The 22,245-nt window shown below is 47.5% G+C and overlaps 9 protein-coding genes across 9 annotated transcripts; 6 read left to right on the plus strand and 3 right to left on the minus strand.

Annotated features, from left to right (window-relative positions):
- Nucleotides 1-1,453: 1,453 nt before the first annotated feature.
- BJ212DRAFT_1366578 (uncharacterized protein) lies at nt 1,454-1,785 on the plus strand. The gene has a single exon (XM_041336105.1). It carries the CDS (start codon nt 1,478-1,480, stop codon nt 1,631-1,633), a length of 156 nt encoding a protein of 51 aa, XP_041191448.1. The 5' UTR covers nt 1,454-1,477; the 3' UTR covers nt 1,634-1,785.
- A 1,924-nt stretch (nt 1,786-3,709) lies between these two features.
- On the plus strand, nt 3,710-4,252 carry BJ212DRAFT_1366589 (uncharacterized protein). The gene has a single exon (XM_041336106.1). The coding sequence runs from the start codon at nt 3,767-3,769 to the stop codon at nt 4,103-4,105; it is 339 nt and encodes a 112-aa protein (XP_041191449.1). The 5' UTR covers nt 3,710-3,766; the 3' UTR covers nt 4,106-4,252.
- Nucleotides 4,253-6,105: 1,853 nt separating this feature from the next.
- Nucleotides 6,106-7,751, plus strand: BJ212DRAFT_1569371 (uncharacterized protein; the record flags this gene model as incomplete). The annotated part of the gene is made up of 5 exons (XM_041342023.1): nt 6,106-6,363; nt 6,434-6,819; nt 6,872-7,042; nt 7,151-7,333; nt 7,371-7,751. The coding sequence occupies exons 1-5, from the start codon at nt 6,279-6,281 to the stop codon at nt 7,749-7,751; spliced, it is 1,206 nt and encodes a 401-aa protein (XP_041191450.1). The 5' UTR covers nt 6,106-6,278.
- A 2,113-nt stretch (nt 7,752-9,864) lies between these two features.
- On the minus strand, nt 9,865-10,229 carry BJ212DRAFT_1482582 (uncharacterized protein; the record flags this gene model as incomplete). Its single annotated transcript, XM_041340443.1, has 4 exons — nt 9,865-9,891; nt 9,953-10,023; nt 10,070-10,129; nt 10,187-10,229. The coding sequence occupies 4 exons, from the start codon at nt 10,227-10,229 to the stop codon at nt 9,865-9,867; spliced, it is 201 nt and encodes a 66-aa protein (XP_041191451.1).
- Nucleotides 10,230-10,284: 55 nt separating this feature from the next.
- BJ212DRAFT_1366603 (uncharacterized protein) lies at nt 10,285-10,913 on the minus strand. Its single transcript, XM_041336107.1, has 2 exons — nt 10,492-10,913; nt 10,285-10,430 (listed from the first exon to the last, which is right to left on the minus strand). Exon 1 carries the CDS (start codon nt 10,729-10,731, stop codon nt 10,495-10,497), a length of 237 nt encoding a protein of 78 aa, XP_041191452.1. The 5' UTR covers nt 10,732-10,913; the 3' UTR covers nt 10,285-10,430; nt 10,492-10,494.
- On the plus strand, nt 10,863-11,768 carry BJ212DRAFT_405920 (ribosomal protein S11-domain-containing protein). Its single transcript, XM_041343126.1, has 5 exons — nt 10,863-10,913; nt 10,976-11,058; nt 11,174-11,342; nt 11,400-11,656; nt 11,708-11,768. The coding sequence occupies exons 2-5, from the start codon at nt 11,056-11,058 to the stop codon at nt 11,732-11,734; spliced, it is 456 nt and encodes a 151-aa protein (XP_041191453.1). The 5' UTR covers nt 10,863-10,913; nt 10,976-11,055; the 3' UTR covers nt 11,735-11,768.
- Nucleotides 11,769-12,080: 312 nt separating this feature from the next.
- Nucleotides 12,081-14,697, plus strand: BJ212DRAFT_1447854 (uncharacterized protein; the record flags this gene model as incomplete). Its single annotated transcript, XM_041338457.1, has 9 exons — nt 12,081-12,202; nt 12,254-12,297; nt 12,359-12,654; nt 12,686-12,741; nt 12,875-13,015; nt 13,070-13,162; nt 13,218-13,628; nt 13,743-13,827; nt 14,644-14,697. 9 exons carry the CDS (start codon nt 12,081-12,083, stop codon nt 14,695-14,697), a joined length of 1,302 nt encoding a protein of 433 aa, XP_041191454.1.
- A 442-nt stretch (nt 14,698-15,139) lies between these two features.
- Nucleotides 15,140-15,556, minus strand: BJ212DRAFT_1275182 (uncharacterized protein; the record flags this gene model as incomplete). Its single annotated transcript, XM_041331203.1, has 1 exon — nt 15,140-15,556. One exon carries the CDS (start codon nt 15,554-15,556, stop codon nt 15,140-15,142), a length of 417 nt encoding a protein of 138 aa, XP_041191455.1.
- Nucleotides 15,557-16,932: 1,376 nt separating this feature from the next.
- On the plus strand, nt 16,933-18,728 carry BJ212DRAFT_1578322 (uncharacterized protein; the record flags this gene model as incomplete). Its single annotated transcript, XM_041342214.1, has 8 exons — nt 16,933-16,944; nt 17,004-17,273; nt 17,336-17,443; nt 17,492-17,665; nt 17,717-17,859; nt 17,909-18,047; nt 18,098-18,189; nt 18,239-18,728. Exons 3-8 carry the CDS (start codon nt 17,399-17,401, stop codon nt 18,726-18,728), a joined length of 1,083 nt encoding a protein of 360 aa, XP_041191456.1. The 5' UTR covers nt 16,933-16,944; nt 17,004-17,273; nt 17,336-17,398.
- Nucleotides 18,729-22,245: the final 3,517 nt, after the last annotated feature.

A 22,245-nucleotide genomic window follows, 5' to 3' on the forward strand; every position in this document is an offset into this window, starting at 1 on the left:
TCAGCAATATACCAGTCCATCTGAAGCAGAGGACACTATTCGACGGGCCGTTCACGCTCAACTGGAAAATGCTCCACTTCGTCTACTCAACACCTCCACTGGGCGTTTATGCAATCGAGAGACGCAGATACACACCTTCTTGGAAAGCACAGAGTACAAGCAACTTTTATATCTATCGATGATCCATGCGCCCCCCAAAACGGAGCTCATCACAGAAGCAGTCGCAGAGTACTTCAGTCGGGTCATGTTATCACACAGGTGGGAACAGAAGGAGCCACTGCTGCACGATATCCAGGACGAGGTCGTGTACGATTTAAATCCCGTCGGAACCATGGTCAAGCTGCAGACATTCTGCAAAACTGCTCGTGATGCGGGGTATCGCTGGGCCTGGAGTGATACCTGCTGCATCGACCAGAATAACAATGTTGAGCTCCAACGATCGGTGAACTCTATGTTTGTTTGGTATCGCCAGTCAGCTCTTACGATCGTCTACTTGTCGGACGTCTCGCCCTCAGCGAACTCTGGCGCGCTGGCAAAGAGTGCTTGGAACACGCGAGGATGGACTATTCAGGAATTCTTGGCTCCCACAATTATCCTCTTCTACCGAGCAGACTGGACCCCATATCTTGACGACCGCTCTTCCAACCACAAGATGTCTGCCACTATCATGCATGAGCTGCAGGATTCAACAGGCATAGATGCATCGTCCCTCGTCACCTTCCGTCCGGGCATGAAAGGCGCGCGGGAGAAACTCCAGTGGGCATCGAACCGTGTCACTACGTTGCAGGAAGACATCGCGTACTCATTGTTCGGCATCTTCGGCATCCACCTGCCCGTCATCTACGGCGAGACGAAACAAAATGCGCTCGGGCGGCTCTTACAGGAGATTGTCGCCCGGTCGGGCGACATTACAGCTCTGGACTGGATTGGGAAATCATCTCGATTCAACAGCTGTCTCCCAGCTGACATTACCTCGTATAAAGCCCCACCATGCATATCATCATCTTTACCCGAAGATGAGATGCAGATGTCCGTCTCCAGGCTGCAAAATGTTGTCGCTGTGGAGTCAGCTTTAACGCTTTATACCCTCCTCGATAACCTCAGCGCTCCTCGTTTCGCGAACTCCAGACTGCAATTACCTTGCATCACATTTCCTGTTACAGAAGTCAGACGGAGGGGCGGCCAAGATCAGGAGACATGTTTCACTTATTTTGTCAAGGCAGATGGGCTTCAAGACCTTGTGATCACCACAGAGGATAGATTGATCCAATTCTCGCGGGCAAGGCCCATTCAGCAGACATTCCTGCTCGTCCGCCCGTGGAATCGTTATGACCCCGGGCTGCTTGACTTTGAGGACGATAAGTCCATCAAAACAATGTCTATGCCCTGGTCTATGTCAGATCGTTCAGTGAGCGGCTCTCTTGACGAGTATGAAGAAAGTGTTGATTCGGAGTTGCCCTCACGAGCGTTACGGTTGATGGTTCGTCTTGGGCAGGCTTTTGGCGCACTTTTGCTAGCGCAGCAGCGTGGTGGGGAGTACAAGAGGATCGCTTCGGATCACAATATTATGGCACGGGTCAAGGACATGGCTGCTGTTCATGGCATGGACATCAGAACGCTGGAGATATTGTAGCCAGTACATGGATTTCAAAGAACGAACATCTATATACGTACGATAACGACGATTAAGATTGTATGATCATTGATCACATGAGACACCGAGGCGTTGTTTGGCGTTTGTTTGTCTCTACTAAGTGGCTTGGTCCTTGTCCCTGTCATTCCCAACCCCCACAAGTCATCTTTGCAAATACTCATGTCAGCTTCGGAATTAGCTCTACTGCGAGCTCAAGAACTGAAGGCTGCAAGATTCCTCGCAGGTTCTGACATCAGTGGGAAAATTCTGTTGACAATTTTAACATAGATGCTCTTCCCTGCAAGCTGAGTTAAGCAATCAGTACCCTAGCAGAGGACACATTTGAAGATAGTTGTTCCTTGTGCACCATCTAGTCTCATCCTTTTTTTTTTCTTTGTTCTCCAGTATGATATCTCAAGCCCACGGCTAGGTTTAGACTGCTGATTCGGACCAATTGTGGAAGGCCCAGCCGCCTCATACGGCAGAGGCTGAGCTGAGGTTGCTCGTTCGCCTTGAACAGCCCTTTGGCGCTCTTTTACCAGAGCCGCAGCATCGTGGTGCGGAGTACAAGAGGATCACGTTGATATCGCACGAGTGGGGGACATGAATTGCGTTCATGGCACGATGGACGTGATATCATAATGTAGTCGCATGCGTTTCGAGAACAGAGATATCGAATCTAACACGTTTTCATTCATACCTTGTCAGAACCTGCATTGAACGATATCTCTAGGGATTTGTGTCATATTGTGTGCTAACTTGCAACAGGAAAGTAAACCACCATGATTGTATTATCGAATCGTTGGCATTGCTGAGGGCATCGCCAAGAAGACGTTGTCTATCCCCACCGCTCTAGTCACTTATCATGTGCATATCGGTCATGGTGCGTCCTTGTCAATTGTCAGTGCGTTTTCTTAGCTTCTACCCGCAACAGCTCATCCCTACAGGAAGGTTATGTGTTCATTCACCTTTAGAAATACTTCTGCACCGAGTCTGTGCACCGATGGCTGCAAGACCCCTCCTACCCTCTGACGTCAGGCTGTCGACAATAGTGCGGATACTACCGAGCTGTTGCCATCTGAAGCCGAGTTACCCCATGGAGTAGACGGTACAGCGTCACCAAAGTATTTTTACTACTCAGTGCTCAGCATCCGATATCCTATTGCGCCCAATGAGTCACGGGTACTCAACATGTGCCTGAGGACCAGGAAGGCGCAGCTCATCCACCGCAAATTTTCGAGTCAAGCGGGAATGTATTGGACGCGTCGGGTCGGCACTCCTTCGGTTGAAATTATTTACAAAATGCTAGTGTCATGATCCCAAGACAGGATCCGGTAACAATGTGACGACCAGCAAAGCTACGGATTTCGGAAACCGCCGTCATTGTTTTTCGCTTCAATATAACAGAGGTGAACGGACGCCCGTGAAACTTGCCAGGTGAAGCTGCTGCTGCTTCTAACGGCACAATGCGATACTAATGCCTGATCTGGTTTTTTCAGGTCAATGGTCAGGAGGGGAAAGCAACTCAAATCCCAATGAAGCGTCATTCGCCGACAGATAACACCAAAAATCGAGGAACGACAACGATCCGTCATGTGAATGGTAAGTTCATTTCCGCTATTAATCCGTTACCTCGGATTAAAGTTTGCAGTCCAACAAATCATAGATATCATTTGTCGGACTTCCTTTTCCCAGAACGAGTGTTGAGAGCCTTGCTAAGTATACCGTAAATCGTAGGGACCCGACCAGTTGTCAGTTGCCACACAATTTTATCGTCTTTCCAAAAATAAAAAACAAAGAACAGCTTCCTCTAGACATTTATGCATTTATTGTGCCACTCTATCCTCGCTAGCGAAACCCATCCACCTTCAAGCCGAAACAAAGTTCACCGCCGAAAAATGAAGCGTTATACTTACCCCTGGCCATGGTCGCCGCGAGATTACTGGGCACGCTGGAAGGTTTGCCGGATATATTCTTCGCGGCGAAGTTTGTGCGGCGGTCCGGTGGGTGGCCCGCGCCGTCAGTGGTTCCGTCCACGGATTCAGGCAGTACTGCTTGAAGCGACAAGAAGCGCACCAAGCGATAGGATACCGGACTAATAATGGCCACAGAGAGACTTTATCTGATCATGTTATGCGCGTGTCTGTGATGACGCGTGTTTATTTGCTGATTCTAGCTGCGCTTGTACTGCAGTTATTGGATAAGATATTCCAGTTGCCGTGTTTCTGGACGTACTTCACGAGGATGATTGAGGATGGAAGATTACTGGAGACGACTGGAGACGGCAGTAGCCGCGCGGGTCCTTCTATTTCTTTTTCCAATTGGGTGCTTCCCAGGCTCTCACTCCTAAACTCCGTAGCTACTGAAGACGGAGACATGGAAGCGAAGTTCATTTGGAATAATCAGTGGGCAGTTGCTTTACGAGGGCGCAACAACAGGCATTGGTGGAGTTGTAGGGAAGCTTGTCGGTAGTTGAACCCCTGTGGAAAGGACGCGTACTCATACAACTTCAGATAGAACGCATCATGGATGCCACGAGCTTGCGATGAGGCTTTCAGGGATCCTTCCACCCACTCACCCATCTATTTGTTCACCACGTATAATATTTTGCAAGTACATACACTCATGTACAGTAGCATGAGTCTATACATAACATTCTACAGTACTGGTCATATGATGAATCACTATCCCTGTGATACAGATCACGGTCCGGAGATGAAGCATGAGTGGGGTAAGATATTAGGTTTCATCGTGTGGTAAGTACGTAGTTGTCCATAATGATGCTGCCCCACCTTGTTGCGAAATTAGGTCGCACCTGGACCTGGGATGAACATAAAGTTAACTTCAGCCTATCAATCTGCGATAGACGCTCGCCAGGGGGGTCAAACGATGCCCCGGTACGGTGTTGGCGAAAGAGGTCAGCCTTGATATAAAACGTGCGACCCGCCGATAGGTCGCTAGATCTCCTTAATTGAAGACGCGAAGAGTGGTGACTGTTCAGCTCATTGCATCGTGTTCAGTTGACTTCAAAGAAAGTGTGAATTAAGAGAGGGACTCCCATCTCCCATACCTTAATCGGGAGCTATCAGGAGACGTACTAATCGGAGGGTAGAGCAAACTCCGTGGCGTGCGATCCTGCGTACATTCGTAAAGTCTTGTTGTTAGTGTGCGCCAGTCTACGGCAGCGATGATCGGGCTGCGGCGATGGTGCTTTGTCAGAAAAACTAGTCGATGCAGCATCCGCTGGATTCGCCAGGTACTGCGGAAGACTGCAGAGCATTGCAAGCATTCCGGGCAATCAGTGTGCGGGTACGCAGTTGCCAACAGATCCCCCGAATCGATATCGGATCAGTGTGCCTGGACCAAGTCAGAGCTGTGCAACAACGAGATCTTGTGTTTCAGCTTCGAGATATATCTTCTTGACAACGCCGGACCGTGGAAGATGGTCCCGTCTTATGGCTATTGACCAACGGATTTCACGTCTTGCATCCCGTTACAGCTCCATGATGAGATTGTGATAACTTTAAAAGACGCTTCAGAAAATGACAGCATGGCCTAGGGCGTGTTCGAAGAAGAGCCCGCTATCTATAATCCGAATCCGATAATCGATGGTCGGCAAGAAAGGAAACATAATGCAAGTAAAACATGTGCAGAGGGTTATTGCATGCTGCTTATTGGTGCAAATTTTGGCCTTTGATGCTTTATTCCAAATTGTGCGACAAACCTGTGGATCCGGCGTGTCAAACGTATACCGTCTGAGAGATATCTTCCGACTTCCGATGACGGAGGATAGCCTCGTGAACAACTCGTGAGATGACCAAATGTGGACGCCTTTGGCAGTTTGGACGTTGTGTTGCTCCGTCTGAGGCCTGACGGCCACTATGGTGGATTCCTGTTGTGGAAGAGCGTTCCACCAAGCACAGCGAAGTGCACCGCCTAATTAGGCATGTTTGACCCTATGTCCGTTAGTGAAGGGGAGGCTTGATTGTGGGTATTTGCGCTGCGGCGGAACGCAGGAGAATATGGATCAGTCATGAGCGGGTGAATCCCGCCGTGGCGGGAACACGTGTTTCGCACACCGGTCATGTTATATGACCTGAAATGGGCAAAAAGTGTGAGACATAAACGGCTCCGACTGGTATTTTTGCCAATACCTAGGCGCCGTTGACACAGAAAAGCTGTTAGTCCCGTCGGCAAGATTCGTACGATAGCCTTGGCTGGCCTTTTGGTCGAGTCATGCTTTGAAAGCCGCCAGGACAAAGGGCGAAATACCCTAAGCCCTAACCCTAAATTAGAACTTGTACATTGCATAACCATGAACTCTATTATTCATCCGATTTGTGATCCTGAAAGAAATACCTGGAACATGAGGGGGCTCTCCAGAAAATGTCATGGTACCTACAGATGGCAACTCATAGATGAAATGAACATATTATGAAGATGGCGTGTTATGTGATTGACAGAAGAAATATGATTTGTTTGGCGTCAAGCCATGCGTGCAGTGCATTGTTTGGCTACTTTTGGTGACTTGCCGTCATTCAGATTTTTCACTTCATGCTATTTATCCACCACCAGGTCAAGCGATACCCCTTGTCAATAGCTTTCTAACTAGCAAACCTGGCAAGGGTTTCATCGTCTTGACCTCATGCTTACGCTTAGTCCTGGTTCGGTCTGCGATGTGTGCGCAGAAGAGTACGGTCCGCACTGTGTTCCTCACTCCATTCCGTGCGGTGAGCTCGCAATCTTTTCATGATGTGGGAATTTTTTTTAACTCGAGTCATAAAACTTTCTATCCCGTAGGTCACGTCCTCTGCTCTAGTTGCTGCCATAAAATCGTAGAAAAGACATTACCCCGTCTCCAGCCCGTCTGTCCATTCTGTCGGGATCATTTTACCAGCGAGGATGTGCGTTTGATCCGCATCGACTTTTCAGCAAGCGGATGGGCCACTTCTCGGCGGCGAGGTGGTCTCACTGAGGCTCTTGACATTGCTGACCGCTCCACACCACGACGGGAAGATCGTTTTCCCTTCGTCGAGCCGGGCTCCTCGCGTACTCGCGCAGAAGCCCGCAGGCTGGAGGATAAAGTGGCAAAAGTAGCCGCTAAAAAATGCTCAGTGGAAGAGGTTTCGACTCTACACAACGAGCTACAAGACTGGTTGACTCATGATGAAAAATCTAATGACCAGGTAATTTTCTTTTCTTGTTTCAATGTTTGCGGTTCCGCTAACTTGAGTGCAGTTGAACTCTTCTTTATCCTTGAGTGCTGCGCTGCTCAGGGCAATTTTGATGAATCACTTCGCTCATTCGGAAGCTACGAAAATGGCAAAGGGAGTCGAGGCCACCCTAAAAGGGAAGCTAGACGACGCGGAATTAACAATCACTAAGCTAGAAGCCGATTTAAAGCAGTACGTAATCTTCGATCTATACATTTTGCTTGGCTGACCGTTCTTCTAGACAAGTACGTTATAGCTTGGGGAACGTTGTGCACGCCGCTCACCTTGTTTTCTTTTGTTATAGCAAGCCCTCCATAACCAAAAAGTCCAAGAATGCCAAGCTCTTCGAGCAGAGCTTAGCCGTTATACTCTTAAGTCCGCTTCCTCTCAGGCTGCAACCTCGCCTGCCCGCCCCAGCACCGCCGCTCCAACTGGATTAAGCGAGCGGCGTCAATCAGTTTCTTCATCAGCAGCATCCACGTACAACGTACCAGCTATGCCATCCATGCTCTCGCGCTTTGCAGCTACTCATTCTCGAAAGTGCCTCCGCATCTGTGTCAGGAGGGTCGCGACCAACGACCCCCGCACGCATGACGGCACCATCAATTAGGTCTGAGACCCCAACACAAGCATCGGTGCTGTCGTCTCGCTTACGTGCTACGTCCCCAATCCCCCCCTCAAGACCGCGGACCATCTCCATCTCCGCAACGTCGCCCCAAAAAATAACTCGTTCGCACTCCGATGAGCAGGAGAGGGAACGAGAACGGATTCACGAACGTTGGATGCCGTCACCAAACGTGGCATACAGCCCGCCGACAGGCAAAACTATCAACTATCCACCCTACTTTGGTTCGTCCCCAGCTCCCGGCCGTGCCCGCTCCTCGTTCTCAACAAACGCTGCTTAAAATTTTCCTCTTGGATTTGTCGTTGCTTGGTTTCAGTCTAGCGGTCCCAGGACTACTACTCTACTTGTCTCATATTGCTATCTGTCGCCTAGTTCTCGTATCCATCTGTCTCATCTCTTTTCGTTTCTCTCGCATCTTTCTCATCTGCATCTCATCATTCGCGCTGCTCCTTACACTAATGCTTTATTTCTCTGTAACCTATCCATTTTGCTTTCTTGACACCATTGGCTTTGGCAGGATTTCTCAGCCATTCCCGTATTCGTTCCTGTTACTTATTTCCTTTGAACATTTCACCCCTTAATAAGGAGCGCGTTTTTATGTGCGTTTGATTGCACAGCACATACTTCCTGTAGCACTGCGTCGTTTCCTCTTTCCTGCTTTCACTGTCACTAGCGTTCCTTGCTCTCGCTTATCCCTTTTCAGCCCTCTCCATCCTCCGTCCCGCTTCCACTTCATCCGCTCCTGCATCGATTTCCCCTTGATTCCAGAACTTATCCGTTGAATCTATATTCATCCTCCTCCGTATCCCCCTTCCTCCCCTGCCATTCCTAGCCGCCGAGCTTTCAGATATACCGTCTTGCTATCAGTTACTTGCTTCTTACGATGGGTTTGCGGATTTTAGTTTCCGCGGACTCCCTTACGCGTTTCGATGATTCTCAGTACTTACACAGTAGTACATGATTTTTACCTAGTAGGTGGATGATAACTCTAGCGTTCTCATTCACACTGCCGTCGTTGATTTCATATTGCAATTGCATATTGTCGTTAAAGATTTGTGACAAAGTTCGATCGAATTGGATATGAAACTTAAAACGCTTCAACTGTTTCGAACATTCAAGTGCTCTCCGCGGATAAGTGGTTCGAGAAACTGGTTACCTGAACGCTGGCGCGGATTCAGTGTTTCAAAATGTTAAGCGTCAACGTAAACTTGGGCTTGTGCAGGGGTCTACAAGTCCATGGCTATAATCACATGCTATTGGTTCAGCGATTGAAGATGCGGACACCGCTTATCTCAGGCTCTACTTACTTCACCATTGACAAACTTTACTTTGTCTGCTCCGTGAGCTTTCGTGAGTTAAACGTTCTTCATGCTTATCACCCCACGAATAGTATTCACAACTTCTGCACCATTCCAGCGCACGGGCATTTGTTTTCGAGTCATTTTCGAGTCCCTGAATTCTTGCAGCGTGTAAAACACGCTGCCTTCCCGAACAGGTACAGCGCCGATGAAACGAGGCTACGAGGCCTGCGCATCATCGGCCTAACTGCGCATGACCTTACACAAGGCCTATTATTTCTGCTGATTTTCTCGTCGGATATTACGCGAGGGATTTTCCAGGTAAGCGTAACTCAAAATGGAGAGTTGCAACGTTGCAAACACATGCGTTTTGTAGAAGGGTAGGTGAACCTTCGCTCACTGCAGGACAGGATCCTTCTTTCTTTATTTCCTCCAGCGCTCTAAGCGTTATCATTCTCCGCTCCGCCGCGTATCGTGCGTGTGTAGCTGAGCATGAATTTGGTTTGTGACGTGAATGATATTTGGCCCTAAAACGCGGTTGCTGGATGGTGCGGATGATAGGGGACCTTTTGAGGTTTGACGTAAATTGACTGATACGATCCGTTCAGTGGCGAGCGATTTTCCTTTCGGACTCATCGATCGTCGATCAGCCTGATTGAATTGAGCCCTGCACACTGCGTCCAATGAACATACACAGGAGCCGTCGATATTTTTCGACTCCTTCGAGTGATAGTGTCTAGTGAGTGTTCTTGTTGGACCTTGGGACCAGTGATCATCAATATCCCTAATACGAGGAAGCGACTGTCTTCTTTCGATAGGCTGGCTAGGGTAGACTAATCAATACCGTGAGTCCGCTTCTATCAGTTGCTGTGTATCGAATATATTCGGCCGTTGCCAGTGAATGATAACATGATAGGGTATAGGACGTGCTCAATTGGGACATGAAGTCGCCGTGCTGGTCGTATCGCAATCACCGCCAGCAACCAGCTCATATCATGAGTAGCAAATATCAGGTCCGAATCATCCAGCATATCATATCATAGTTTATTGATACAAAGACTACAAAGTTAATTGAATGCTATACAGCAAAAAGGTTCAACGCGAAGGGTGAGTAGCGGGGGCCTGACACGGGGAATGGACACGATTAGAAGAAGCGCACAAAACAAACCGAACCAACGCTTACGCTGCCCAGACCCAACGCAGATGCAATCTTGTTGTATTCCTCACTAGTGGGGGTTGCAGTGCCCGCGCAAACTGTGCATCATCAGTCAGATTGAGTAACGACAGTGTCTAAGCGTACTTTGGGACATGCGGGCTTGGTCACTCTGAGTGACGACAGCGAGCTGCTGTGCGCTCATGCCTGATCGAGGGTCACAATGTTATTGTAGTGATCGAATATGTACAAGGACATGCGTACCCTTGTTGGCGAGGGCGCTGGAGAAGGCCTGGCAGACGGTCATGGTGAATGGGTTGAGGTAGATATGGGATGATTAGATACAAGTTGCAGGATAAGAGACCCTGATGTATTTGATCTGTTTGATGGGTTTATATATGTGACAGGTCAACTGATTGATCCATGATGGACCATTGGACGCCGTATTAGGGATTTGCTGCGGCAGGTGACCGGGTGACCCTGCCGAGAAGATTATCTGATAAGGCGTCTATATATGCAGGATTTGATCATGATGTGCTGGACTGAAGAAGCGCATGCTGTCCACTTACAATTTAGAGAAACAACAGACATGTTTGGAAAGGAGATAGCAATAGGAGATATTTCATGATTCTGCTAGCTGTATTAAGCAGGGTCCAACTACACGTAAAATTGACGCAGTCTATCGCGATTTTCGAGTATGTTTCTGTGAGCATGCAGACGGCCTCGGAGCCGTGATAGGAGCAACTAGTAAAAGCGATGTGCACGAATATTGAGATCATAGCACATACACGTTGATGAATAGCAGCCATCGACTGTTCTAACCTCTCATCTTCGAAGCGGCCGCTTCGCTATGAATTTGGAGGAAGCTTGATACTCATGTAGCCATTTGATTTATGGCAAGTTTGAGGTGAATAGCATGAAGGAGCTTTCAAGGGACTTGGTTGCATAACACGATCCTGTCTGCAGCAGGTTGCCAGCTATTAGCTAGGATGTATGCGATGTAATTTGAATTTCGCATAGTACTAATGTTATTATTTGTTCATGTTTGCACAGTTCCCCATAGCCGCAAAACCTTGCTTCAGATTCCTCGACTCCAAGGCCCATATCGCTGAATATACCTCAAGCCCATCAAAATGGTGCGTATATGGTTCTGTACACCGTCCTGTGGTATTGCACGCCATTAATTTGAGCATTGTTTTGCAATTTTGGCGTGTTGTTGAGATGGATTGCAAGCTGACTTTTGGATGCTAGGCTCCGAAGAAAACCAAGGTTGCCAAAGAAGAGAACACTGTTTCGCTCGGTCCTCAGGTTGCTGAGGGAGAGCTTGTCTTCGGTGTTGCACACATTTACGCCTCTTTCAACGACACCTTCGTCCATGTCACCGATCTTTCCGGCAAGGAGACCATCTCCCGTGTCACTGGTACGCGTGACTCGCTATCTTGGCAAAGATATTTAACTACATGATGATTGTGAATAGGTGGCATGAAAGTGAAGGCTGATCGTGACGAGTCGTCCCCTTATGCCGCTATGTTAGCTGCTCAGGATGTTGCCACGCGCTGCCGCGAAGTCGGCATCACTGCCCTCCACATCAAGCTCCGTGCAACTGGCGGTACTGGCACTAAGACCCCTGGCCCCGGTGCACAAAGCGCCCTCCGTGCTCTTGCTCGCGCTGGCATGCGCATTGGGCGTATTGAGGACGTTACGCCTGTTCCTACTGACTCCACCAGGCGCAAGGTATGCGCTCTCACCTGTTTTGAGGAAACTTTGTTATTAATTTTCTGATAGGGTGGTCGTCGTGGTCGTCGTCTGTGATCTTCATCTTCGTGTTATTACTATGAGATTCTCGAAGAGCCAAAAATTGCTATGCATGTAATTGGAGTTACAAATGATATGTCGCCGTTCGACGCGCATCAGGTTTTTGCCTGCCCCGCGGTCGTTCACCTGTTTGTGTCTCTAGTATTGTGCTGTCAACATCTTTGTGCTTCGCATCAACGCGTGATGAGTATGAAAAACACGTGAAATTGACCAGGTGTTTGAAACCTTGCGCTTTATGTAATATTTCTTCTTCCTATTTACTTACTTCCTGTGCATACCGCCAACATACCACAATACTGTACATTCCCGGCCTGAAGTCGCTGAATGGGAGGAGCAGCCAGCAATGGAACTCATGATCGTGTATAGATTTTTGCGCAAGATCTCGGACTGGACTTTGTCTGGTTTCTATTCCGAGGTCTGCATCACAGGAGGCGAGAACGTGCCGCGGGACGGACCTGTGATCATGTACGTTTCCCGTTCATTCTTGTAGCAAACTTATCATCATGAGTCGTTCAGTGCTGCGACTCATCATAATGAAATTATCGACATTGCGGCGCTATGTGAGCTCCTCAACGAGTTCTCTTTTTACAACTTGGATAATTTAAACAACCGATGTCGCAGCCGCGACGATATCGTATCGTCGTAGAGTATGTTACTGGGCAAAATCGTCTCTTTTCAAGAACCCCATATCCGGCGCTCTGCTCACTTCCTCAGGAAGCATCCCCGTTTACCGTAACCCCAACAGCTCTTCATCGCCGTTTCCGTCGAATAGCAACAGCTTGCAAGCAAACTTATTTCGCCATACCTCCGCCGCTCTTGCAGCTGGCAAGGTTATCGGTGTATTCCCCGAGGGAACGTCGTACACGGAGCCCAGAATCGTGCAAGTGAAGGACGGTGCAGCGTGGGCTGCGGTAGGAGTATGCTAAAGCCATGAATTTGTCCGGGAAGGAAGGCAAGGAGTTGGTCATTGTCCCCGCAGCGGTAGTCTATACTGACAAGTCCAAGTATCAGAGCAGAGTAAGTTTTTCAAGCATTTAATGTTTAATCTGACCGCATGTGAGCCGTAGGTCTGTGTCAGGTAGTTACCTCTGTCTATCGTTGAGTAGCACAACTGAGTAGGATCTGCTAACTGCTTAGATATGGCAAACCAATAGGGGTCGGCGAATATGCAGCAAGACTGGATCCGGAGAGTGCTGAGAGCACGCGTTTTGTGGTTAAAGAGATCACTGCGGCGATCGATTCTCAGCTCAAGCACATGACTGTGAACGCTCCTGACTGGTGCGTACCCCTCTATCACGAAAGCTGACTGTTCCATCATTTTGCGTGATTCAGGAAAACACTCCGTGCGGCTTGCGCAGCAAGAAGGGTGTTTTGGAAGAACGAGGATCGCATCCCGCTTGACAGATTTGTCGGTATCTCTCAAAAGTGAGTTTGATGTATCTTGTACTTCTCAGTCTCCCGAAGTTTTGACGATTGTAAGGTTTGTCGATGCATTGTTGCCAAGAAGCGATGAAATGGAAACACGGAAGACCATTTTGAATAGATACCTTGCGCTTCTGCACTTCACCGGCACTTCTCATTCAGCTCTGGAAGTCCTCTACCCATTCGTCGATCACAGTGAAGACTTTCTTATGCGACCCCTCCTTTGGCCATCTCGTATCCGCACTGGTGTGACACTCCTGTTCCAACTATGCACCACCATGTTTCACCCTCGTGCCCTTCTCTTCTTCCCAGTATTCGTGGTTCACATTCCAGGGTATATCACTGGCTGGTTCGCTGCACGGATGTTGACGATACCGAACGAGGAAGAGACCAAGGCTCAGTTTAAGGCTATATTTGGCGGTCTGGGATTTGCCATATCCTATGGCCTGCTCACGCGAGCATGCGTGAAGTCCGCCGTGAAGTTCACCGACCCGGTCCTCTTCCCAATTCGCAAGGGAGGTATTGCTGTTTTCAACAACAAGGTTTTACGATTATCGGCGCTGTGCGACTGCCTTGCTGGAAGACAGGGACTATTGAATAGAGCGCTCGGTACTCTCGCTATGGCAGTTGGGATGACTTGGTCCCTTTGGAAGTGGCACAACGCCCTTGTGTATGGCAAGTGATCAAAGCTTTAAATCATTTATGATGCTCATTTTTGCGAATAGTGAACTATAGGCAGTAGGTGATCTGAGTTGAGACCGTAGTCATGAATCTGACATTCATACAGATGGAAGCGCTTTCTGACTGCCTTCAGGGTTTTCACGGGCCTCCTGCTCCCTCCATCTTTTGATCTACCAGCTGATCAACTTCTAGCGTATTCAACTTTACCACTTCCCGTAGAGAACCCGTATATCAAGCGACACGTCGTTGAGGACCCTCCCAGAAGTAGCAGTGCTCTCGTTGGTGAGGCAACCCACACAGTGACACAATCATCTGTGCGGAATGCCGACAACGCGGACCCTGGTGCACAAGGTCCACCGATTCCCACAAGGCGGCTTATACGGCACCTATTCTCTGCTCGTTCTGAGGCCTGCCGTGCATTTAAAGAGTTATCGGATAGACAGACGCTGGGTTGAAGTCAAGCAATCATATGTTCATGGAATCTGATACGTTAGCATCTCGTACATTTCTCGATTGTCTAATATATTTGCCTTCAAGGGACTCGGTCACTCAAAAATTTGAAAGCATGTTGTTGCGAGGCAGTTGGACGAAGTGCATGCATCTTCTTGTGTGTTGTCGTGGTCCCGACTAAATCCACTGGCAATAGGCGACTCGAAATATCTATACGTTTAGATCCTCCTGTGATAATTTCACCTAAAACGCCGCCTAGGACCAGATGGATTGCTCATGAGGCTTTTCAGGTCAAAGGTTTATAATCATGGACCTTTGGTACATGAGCTAAACGACCATGTAGCTCATGAAAGGTTGTCCTCACCACAGCATCGCTGTTCAACGTCTTGGCGCCCTGCGAAAACTGACTTGCATTTCGCTGTTCGAGGCATCATATTCCCGGAAGCTGTGGTTACTGTTGTGTCAACAGTTATGCTACCCTTGCTGAGTTTTCGCAAGGGCGGGATTTATAGACATCAGAGGGAGGGGTACAACATCTACCACGATGACTACGACCTAGGGGCTGGATAAAAAGTCATGGTAAACGCCGATCTAATGCAGATCAAGATGTGCATCAAAATTCAAAGTTCGGTAGCAACTTTATGTAGTACATCACATACTTTAGTAGATGCCAGGTGTGAGCCGGTATTTGACTTAGTCCAGTTCACCTACTTGTCTTTGGCGATGGACTTCATCATTTCATCCTCATTTTTGATTCTAAGCATGAGGACCATTATAGCAATCATTCTCCCCACCAACACTGCCAACATAATCACTTTCACCCCAAGGATATTTAAAACGCCTGAGCAACTAAACAATGATGACGACGATCCGTGCAAGACAAACTTCCCGATTCCCGATGGACTGCGAAAGCGCTCCCAGATAGGATGGATGGCAGACGACCGAGTATGGTCCAGTCGTGACAAGCGTGTGCTCATTGCGAACACTAAGGTGGAATGTGAAAAAAAACGATTGAGAGTGCGGAAACACCACCGGCGGAGTAATCACCCTGCAACCATGAATGCGGTGCCGGAAAGGAATTGTAAATTGGTAATGGGTACGTCTTGAATTGTTTGAAGTAGGGCGGCTGTATTTTGCATCCCGCTGGGAAGACGGGTGGGGTCTAACACGCGAGAGGCAATGATAGCGACTTCTACAAAAGCAACAGTGCCTTGGGGTATCGTTGCGAACGGGAGTCCATATTTGAGATCTTGGATGAGGAACCATTCAATGGAATTTCAGTGAACAACATCGTTATTCGTGGGGGCATGGGAGGTATACCAGATGCATGCCAGGTAAGTGGGGACGAGAGAATGAGTGGTATTTTCAGGAAGGACTCCATCTTGGTGAGGTAGGCTCGGCATTGAGGGTGCTTTTGTCCATTAACTTATGCACTGTACCCTGCGGTCAGGGGTCCAAGCCAGGGTATTAGTCACTGTACATACAAGGTTCGAGGTACAGACTAGGGGTTTTGTATCCAGTTATAGTCTGACGTTGACCTCAGATGAATAACTTTTGTACGACCTTTCAAAAAATGTGTGAAGGAAACTTGTGACGATTGCAAATATTTGGAGAGAGTACTTGCTTGTGTACACTGAGCTATGAAAGTTTAGGTGCAAACTTCTGGCCAGAAGCACCGTGAATATCAGAAAGTTTAGGGTTTGGGCAGTCTGTTTGAGGTCTGTACAGACTGAGCCTGTGTGTAAGTCTGTAGGTCTCTATCAGTGTCCTTCTGGAGTTTCTGGTCAGCATGAGATGTTGTTAGTGGCCAAACATTATACGGCCCTTCATATTAGAAGAACCATTCCGAAATTCACCCACTCAAAGTCTTTGCTACAATGATGCCCTCAATTGTGAGGCATGCAGGCAAAACAGAGCGCACATTCCCTGATCTCGGCGCAAAATAATCTGCGTGACAGGTGTAATCTCTTAGTCAACACATTCGAAACACTCAGGAAAAATTAATGCAAACCTTGAAAACCACAGTGCCATAAAATCCAGAGAGGCTGGAAAGTCCACCCAGTCGTCAACATGCTCACATAGTACACACTCGTGAAGAGGTCGGCATTACTGTCGAGATTGCAGGATCTTGAAGCATCCTTTGTGTAGGCACCTCAGCTCTCGACTGAGCGTCTTGATGCAGATGACCATCTTGCAGGTCCAGAGGTTATCTCGCCCGACGACATTGCCGCAAAATTTGCGGCTCTCGAAGAGTTGAAAAAAAGCTCAGAGCACCAGCGAAACTGAAGTGCTTGAGGGAAATGCTTTTGATTTTGGCTAGTTGGATCGGGTCGAACAAGGAATAATATCAAAGGCTATTCTAGATGAGGTAGGGGTGGTTAATTACAATATTAAACTTTGGGAGGCTCCGAAAACGTAATAACTTTGATTGTCTCGTAGCTTGATAAGATTTTCTCGACACCGCTATAGACTCGTGACCAGTCTATCTAGACCGCTGAGCGCTGAGCCATCTGATTCTGATTCCAGTCAGCTTCTTTGTTTGTGCCTGGTGTTCTAGAATACAACTGCAACTCGATTCCACTCTGTTACATTTCCCTTTCCAATCTTTCCTCACACCTCTATTTAAGACTCTGTAGCTTTATTGAAGGTACAAGGTATGAGTGTCTGTCCTCCAGGGCTGTTTTTGTCAAATAGAGCTAAGGGTGTCTTCAAGACATGGCATCCACAGACAAGCACCCTGATGACACCTTGCACTCAGGCAAGCAGGGAGGAAGAGCTTGCTGTCAAGGCTCAATTGGAGGAGCTGAAAGGAGAGAGGTGTCCCAAGGGAGAGTGCAAAGGTAGGGACTAGAAGAACTTGGGGAGCTGTTGCATGTGGAATCCCCTTCTCTTATGATTACTGGGAGGGGTCTTGTCAGATGCAAACATCCCTTCCCAAATCTGCCTTGGGTTCTGGCTTGAACTTGATATGATAAGACATCTGGTATGTAGTCACTAGGCTATGCAGTTAAGCAGTGCAATTTCTCACCCTCCACCTTGAGATAGACAGAGGCACTTGTTTGGTGACTGAAACACACTACAATCTGAACCACCACATGAACCCAGGTGATGTCATCCAAAATGCCAAAAGCTGGAAGGTCCAGACAACTGAAGGCAAGAAGGCACACATCTACATTTCATATATCTGATCTAACATAATAGAATGGTCCGCATGCTAAACAACCCTCTTCTGAAATCAAACAGTCCAAAGATGATAGTGTGGGCCAGCTGCTAGATGTTACTATAGCTGCCATCAATGTTACAAAAGTTCTTGTTCCTATTGTGCTAGTGCAAGGCATCCTTGGAACAGTTGCAAACATTTTGACTATTGCACAGGTGGGTTGGCCTAACTCTCAGACAGATTGGTAAAGACCTACATTTATACAGTCAGTGATCAAGAACAAGTCTGATTTCCAAGCGATAGCCAGCCAGTGCAAGGCCATCAGGAAAATCCTTGAAAGAGTGACCAAGGGTGCTACTGATGATGATCTGCCAGGATACTTGAAGGATGCATTATCTCAGCTCAACATGTGAGCTGAACCAATGTTGCCATTGCCAGAATCTGATGACACTGTCCAGATCAGTAAATTGCATCAATAGCAACATAGAGTCAAAGCAGGAGCAAGGATTTTGGAGGAGGCTCTTTGCTGTCATGATTGATCATGATGAGATCACTGCATGGGAAAAAGACTTGGATTGCATCCTCAGATTCTTCAATGTATGTCTGTGTAACTTTCTCTTGAATTTGCTGCTGAATGGTGTCCTAAGTCTGAAGCAGTTGCTGGCATGGCAATTGACATGAAGTCTGTCAAGAAGGCTTTGGAACTTGTAGGTAATGTTCCTGGTATGAATGTCTCAAAGTACATTGTTATTTCTGGTGGTTTATGCATGTCCTTTAAATGCAATCAGGAATTGCCAGATTGAGCCTCCATCATGGCCTGCCATGCTGTTTGGTCATGACAATCTTGTGGCAGAGTTAACAAACCTTGTTGTCAGTGATGAGCATTTGGTGTTAATTGGTCCTAGGGGCATGGGAAAAAGTTCTTTGGCCCAAGCCATCATCAATGAGCCACTCATCATGGACAAATTTGCTTATAGGCACTTCTTTGTGGCTTACAATGATGGGCTGGACCCTTCGACCATCACTTTCAAAACTTTCATGGCATGTTTTGCGAGAGCCCTAGGCATAGAGATCTCTGGCACTGATCCCTTGCACCAGATATCTACCTTTTTTTGTTCTGCCAGTGCCCTCATTCTGGATAATGCTGAGACCTTCGAAGAGGCTAGTGCATTATTGGTCCTTAGAAACATACCACTGGCCATTGCTGAAATAGTGAATATCCCTGGCATCATTCTGGTTCTCACATCATGCAGTAGAAGGAATGCACCAAATGTGTGATGGATTACCAAGGATATTCTGCCACTGGACTTGAGCTCTGCTCAAGCAGCATTCTTTCAAATTTATCAGTATGCCAGTCATAGCAAAGCTGAAGAAGACATAGGAGGCCTGCTGAAGAAATTAGGTTTTCACCCCCTTTCCATCAACATACTCACAAATGCTGTGCAACAAAATAGCTGGTCTCCAGCCATGCTGCTCAAGAGATGGAATGATCAGCACAGTAAGGTGCTTGATGCTGGCAAGGGGAAGCTGCAAAGCTTGTCAGATACAATGCAGCTGTCGCTTAGCTTGCCATCAGTCCAGAATCTTGGAGAGGATGGTCATTGTGCTTTAGCCATCATCGTTTTCTTACCCCAGGGTCTCAATCAGGACCTGGCTAGTGATTTGTTGCCATTGCCACTGCGAGTCAACACTATATGTGATGTTCTCTGCATGCAATCACTCATTTATTGTCAAGACAACTTCCTCAAGGTGCTCACTCCAATTCAGCATTATGTACTAGATTCTTTGCAAGCACTTGACTCCATGTGTTTGCAAGATATATGTGCCTTCTACTATTGCACTGTTGACTCCTGTTCAGAAGAACACTGTGAAGAAGTAATAGGGACTAGGCGGTTAGCAACTAGCACTACTTATCCTAAGAGGCATGAGTTTAATTGATCAGCCCAAGAGGACTGCTATTGAAGCACTTCCTTCAATTATGTGTGAGGGAAGTAAGTGAGTGAAGGAGTTATAACCTATTTCAGCCTAAGAAACTTGAATGTGGACCATATGTATACCTCTGAATTTCTATACCAAAGAATTGACCGTGAGTGCAGGCAAGAATTGACTGATGTTAGTATCACAGGAGCGAGATGAACCATTGGAAGATATGTGTGAATGTATTGGATGTCAGATGCTGGTGTGGCAGATGTAATGCACACAAAATCAACCGCACCTCTATGGAGCAGCCAGTTGCAAGGGATATAGCACAAGTGAAGAACAGTGCTAAACTACCGGTCATGGGTCAGGTATTCTTGCAAGAGCTTTAAGGGTAAGATCCTAGCAGTATGGAACTTCAGAGCAGTTGAATTGCACAGGATTGTCAAGAAAGAGCAAAATAGATGGATTGTGCAAGGTCTACAAAAATAATGTGAGAACGGTTCTCCTATAGAGCTGAGTCTGGGGGAAAGGAAAACTACTCAATCATATGTACTGTGGTCATTTATATCATAGCGCGTGAATGTCTGGAATATGTAGGTGAGAATTGTAGCATAGTTAGTGAGTGTGCAATGAGTCTATAGGTAATAAAACATCATGTGCTGTGGAACATGAGTAGTCATGTAATAAGACCTGCAGCTCGTTTAGCAATGACATTTGGGAAAAATAACACACCAGTGGAGATAGGTGGACATGGATAGGACATGGGAGGGCAGATTCCTAGGACCAGACTGGAGTAAGAGCGGATGGGTCAATATATATGGATTTAATGATCTGCACTTTATCTCCTTTTCTGAAGGTGAGAAGAACCATCCTATTGATCATATGTGCCTAGTGCTGGTATGATCGTCACATCTGCAGGACACTCAAATACTGACTGTCCTCAGTCAGTTGCACATTGGGACTTGGACTTGGCAGAATTTTTGCATCGATGAGGGCATGTGACTGTGGAATTCTGGGTATGGTAGAGTTTGTGGACCAGTTCCGGATTGAATAGAGATGTGGAGTGTGGAGTTCAGTGATTTTTGCATGGGCAATGGAAGAAGTGTGGACACACAGTGGATGCGATTGTGCTTCCCTATAAGTTCCTCTACTTCTTTTCCTATCTCCCATCTCTACCATTGATAACATGTCTACCTTTACTTTTGATTTTTCCAATGTTGTTGACCCCGCTGCTGACAGAATCCAGCACATGTTTGCTGAGTTACGCACCCACATGGTCAACTTGGCCAACCTTATGCCTGAAGATCGACCTGATCTGATGGCTTGCAAGGAAGAGTGGTACCACGATTGGGTCAAGCTATTGGTGAGTGCTTTTTGTACCTTTGCACACTTACTGCCCTTTCTAACAGTCTTTCAGGCTGACTTAGAAAGGTGCTTGATGGATGGCAAGACCCATAATTTGAGCCTTGCCCTCACTCCTGAGGAGAGTGTGAAAGGTTGTAAGGCTGAAGAGGTGCATGTTCACTTCCATGAGCAAATACACGCTTTTAAGATTGAGGCCAAATGCCAGGCCAAGGAATGCATGTGTTTAGAAGAGGAGAGGCAGTTGAAGGAAAAAGGCAAGGGAAAGGAGAAGGAGGCCACTGGAGAAGACTTTGTGATGGAGGATGGCCAGGAAGAGGCTGGTGAAGACACTGCAGGAGAGGCTGATGAGGAGGAAGAGGGACCAGAGACTCCCAAGCGCCCTGCATGTGCTGGGATTCATAAGGACTCTAAGGCCATAGTGCCTGTCCTTAGTAAGGTGAAATGCGTGAGTACTCTCTGTCTTCTCTTTCAGTTGTTTTTGCTGAACTTGCTTGCTAGATGGTAGGACGTATGAGTGTTCCCAAGGCCCATGTCTTGCATAAGGACAAGTGCGACTGGTGCCTTAAGCACAATATCCCTTGCCAAAGTATGCCCAGTATGGGGTGCTTCACCTGCCAGGTAGCCAAGCATGGCTGCAAGCATGCTACGCATCAGTGCAGTGGTAAGTTTTTCCCTTAGGTCTTTCTTCTCTATCTAACCTTTCTTTTCTTAGTGTGTCAAGCCTAGCTCCAGGCTGTGGCCAAGCCTAGCCTCAAGGCTGCATGCAAGGCACCTTCGACTTCTGGTTCCAGCCCTACCACCGGTTCCTCTAAGGATATCTGCAACCTTATGTGCTGCCCAGTCTCATCACCCAAACCCCCGTTATGGTCTCTGAGGATGAGGAACCCAATTCTCCTGTGCACATTGAAAAGTGCAAGCTGCCTGAGGGTGAAGATCTGGAAGACTTCGACCTGCTTGTCGATGTGAATGTGAGTGATGAAGACTTGCTTATGGAGGGTCAGGTGTGTGCCCTCTATGCTAGGGTTTCCATTATGCATGGGATGATGCTGGAGGTGATGAATGAGTTGGACATTATCGTGATCCACTACAAGAAGAGAAGGCAGTTCCTGTAGATAGTTTCCTTTTTGACTTGAATCAACACACATGTACATTAGAATACCCTTGGATAGTGCCAAATGGAAGTGTTTTGACCGGTTGGAATCCTTGGGTGTGTGCCTTGAGTCCTAAGTGTCTGGTATCCATATCCCATGTCCATGTCCTATGTTCCGGTCCTACTCCACTGGGTGCCTAAGAGATAAGTAAGGTAAAATGAGCATGCGCATGTGCTGCGGAAGAAGTGGAAAGATACATGTCACTTGTGGGTTTCCGCCCAGCTTATCTTCCTCATTGCACTTTCATCCTCTATCCCTGCTGTGCAGCGGTGTGGTCGAATCCTTGGTATGTATCAATGTGCATGGTGTGCTGCCTACATGTTCAAAGAGAATTTGTACTGTAATCATTGAGTGCGCAT

Source organism: Suillus subaureus (assembly GCF_016647635.1).
Source record: "Suillus subaureus strain MN1 chromosome Unknown BJ212scaffold_23, whole genome shotgun sequence".
Taxonomy (NCBI): Eukaryota; Fungi; Basidiomycota; class Agaricomycetes; order Boletales; family Suillaceae; genus Suillus; species Suillus subaureus.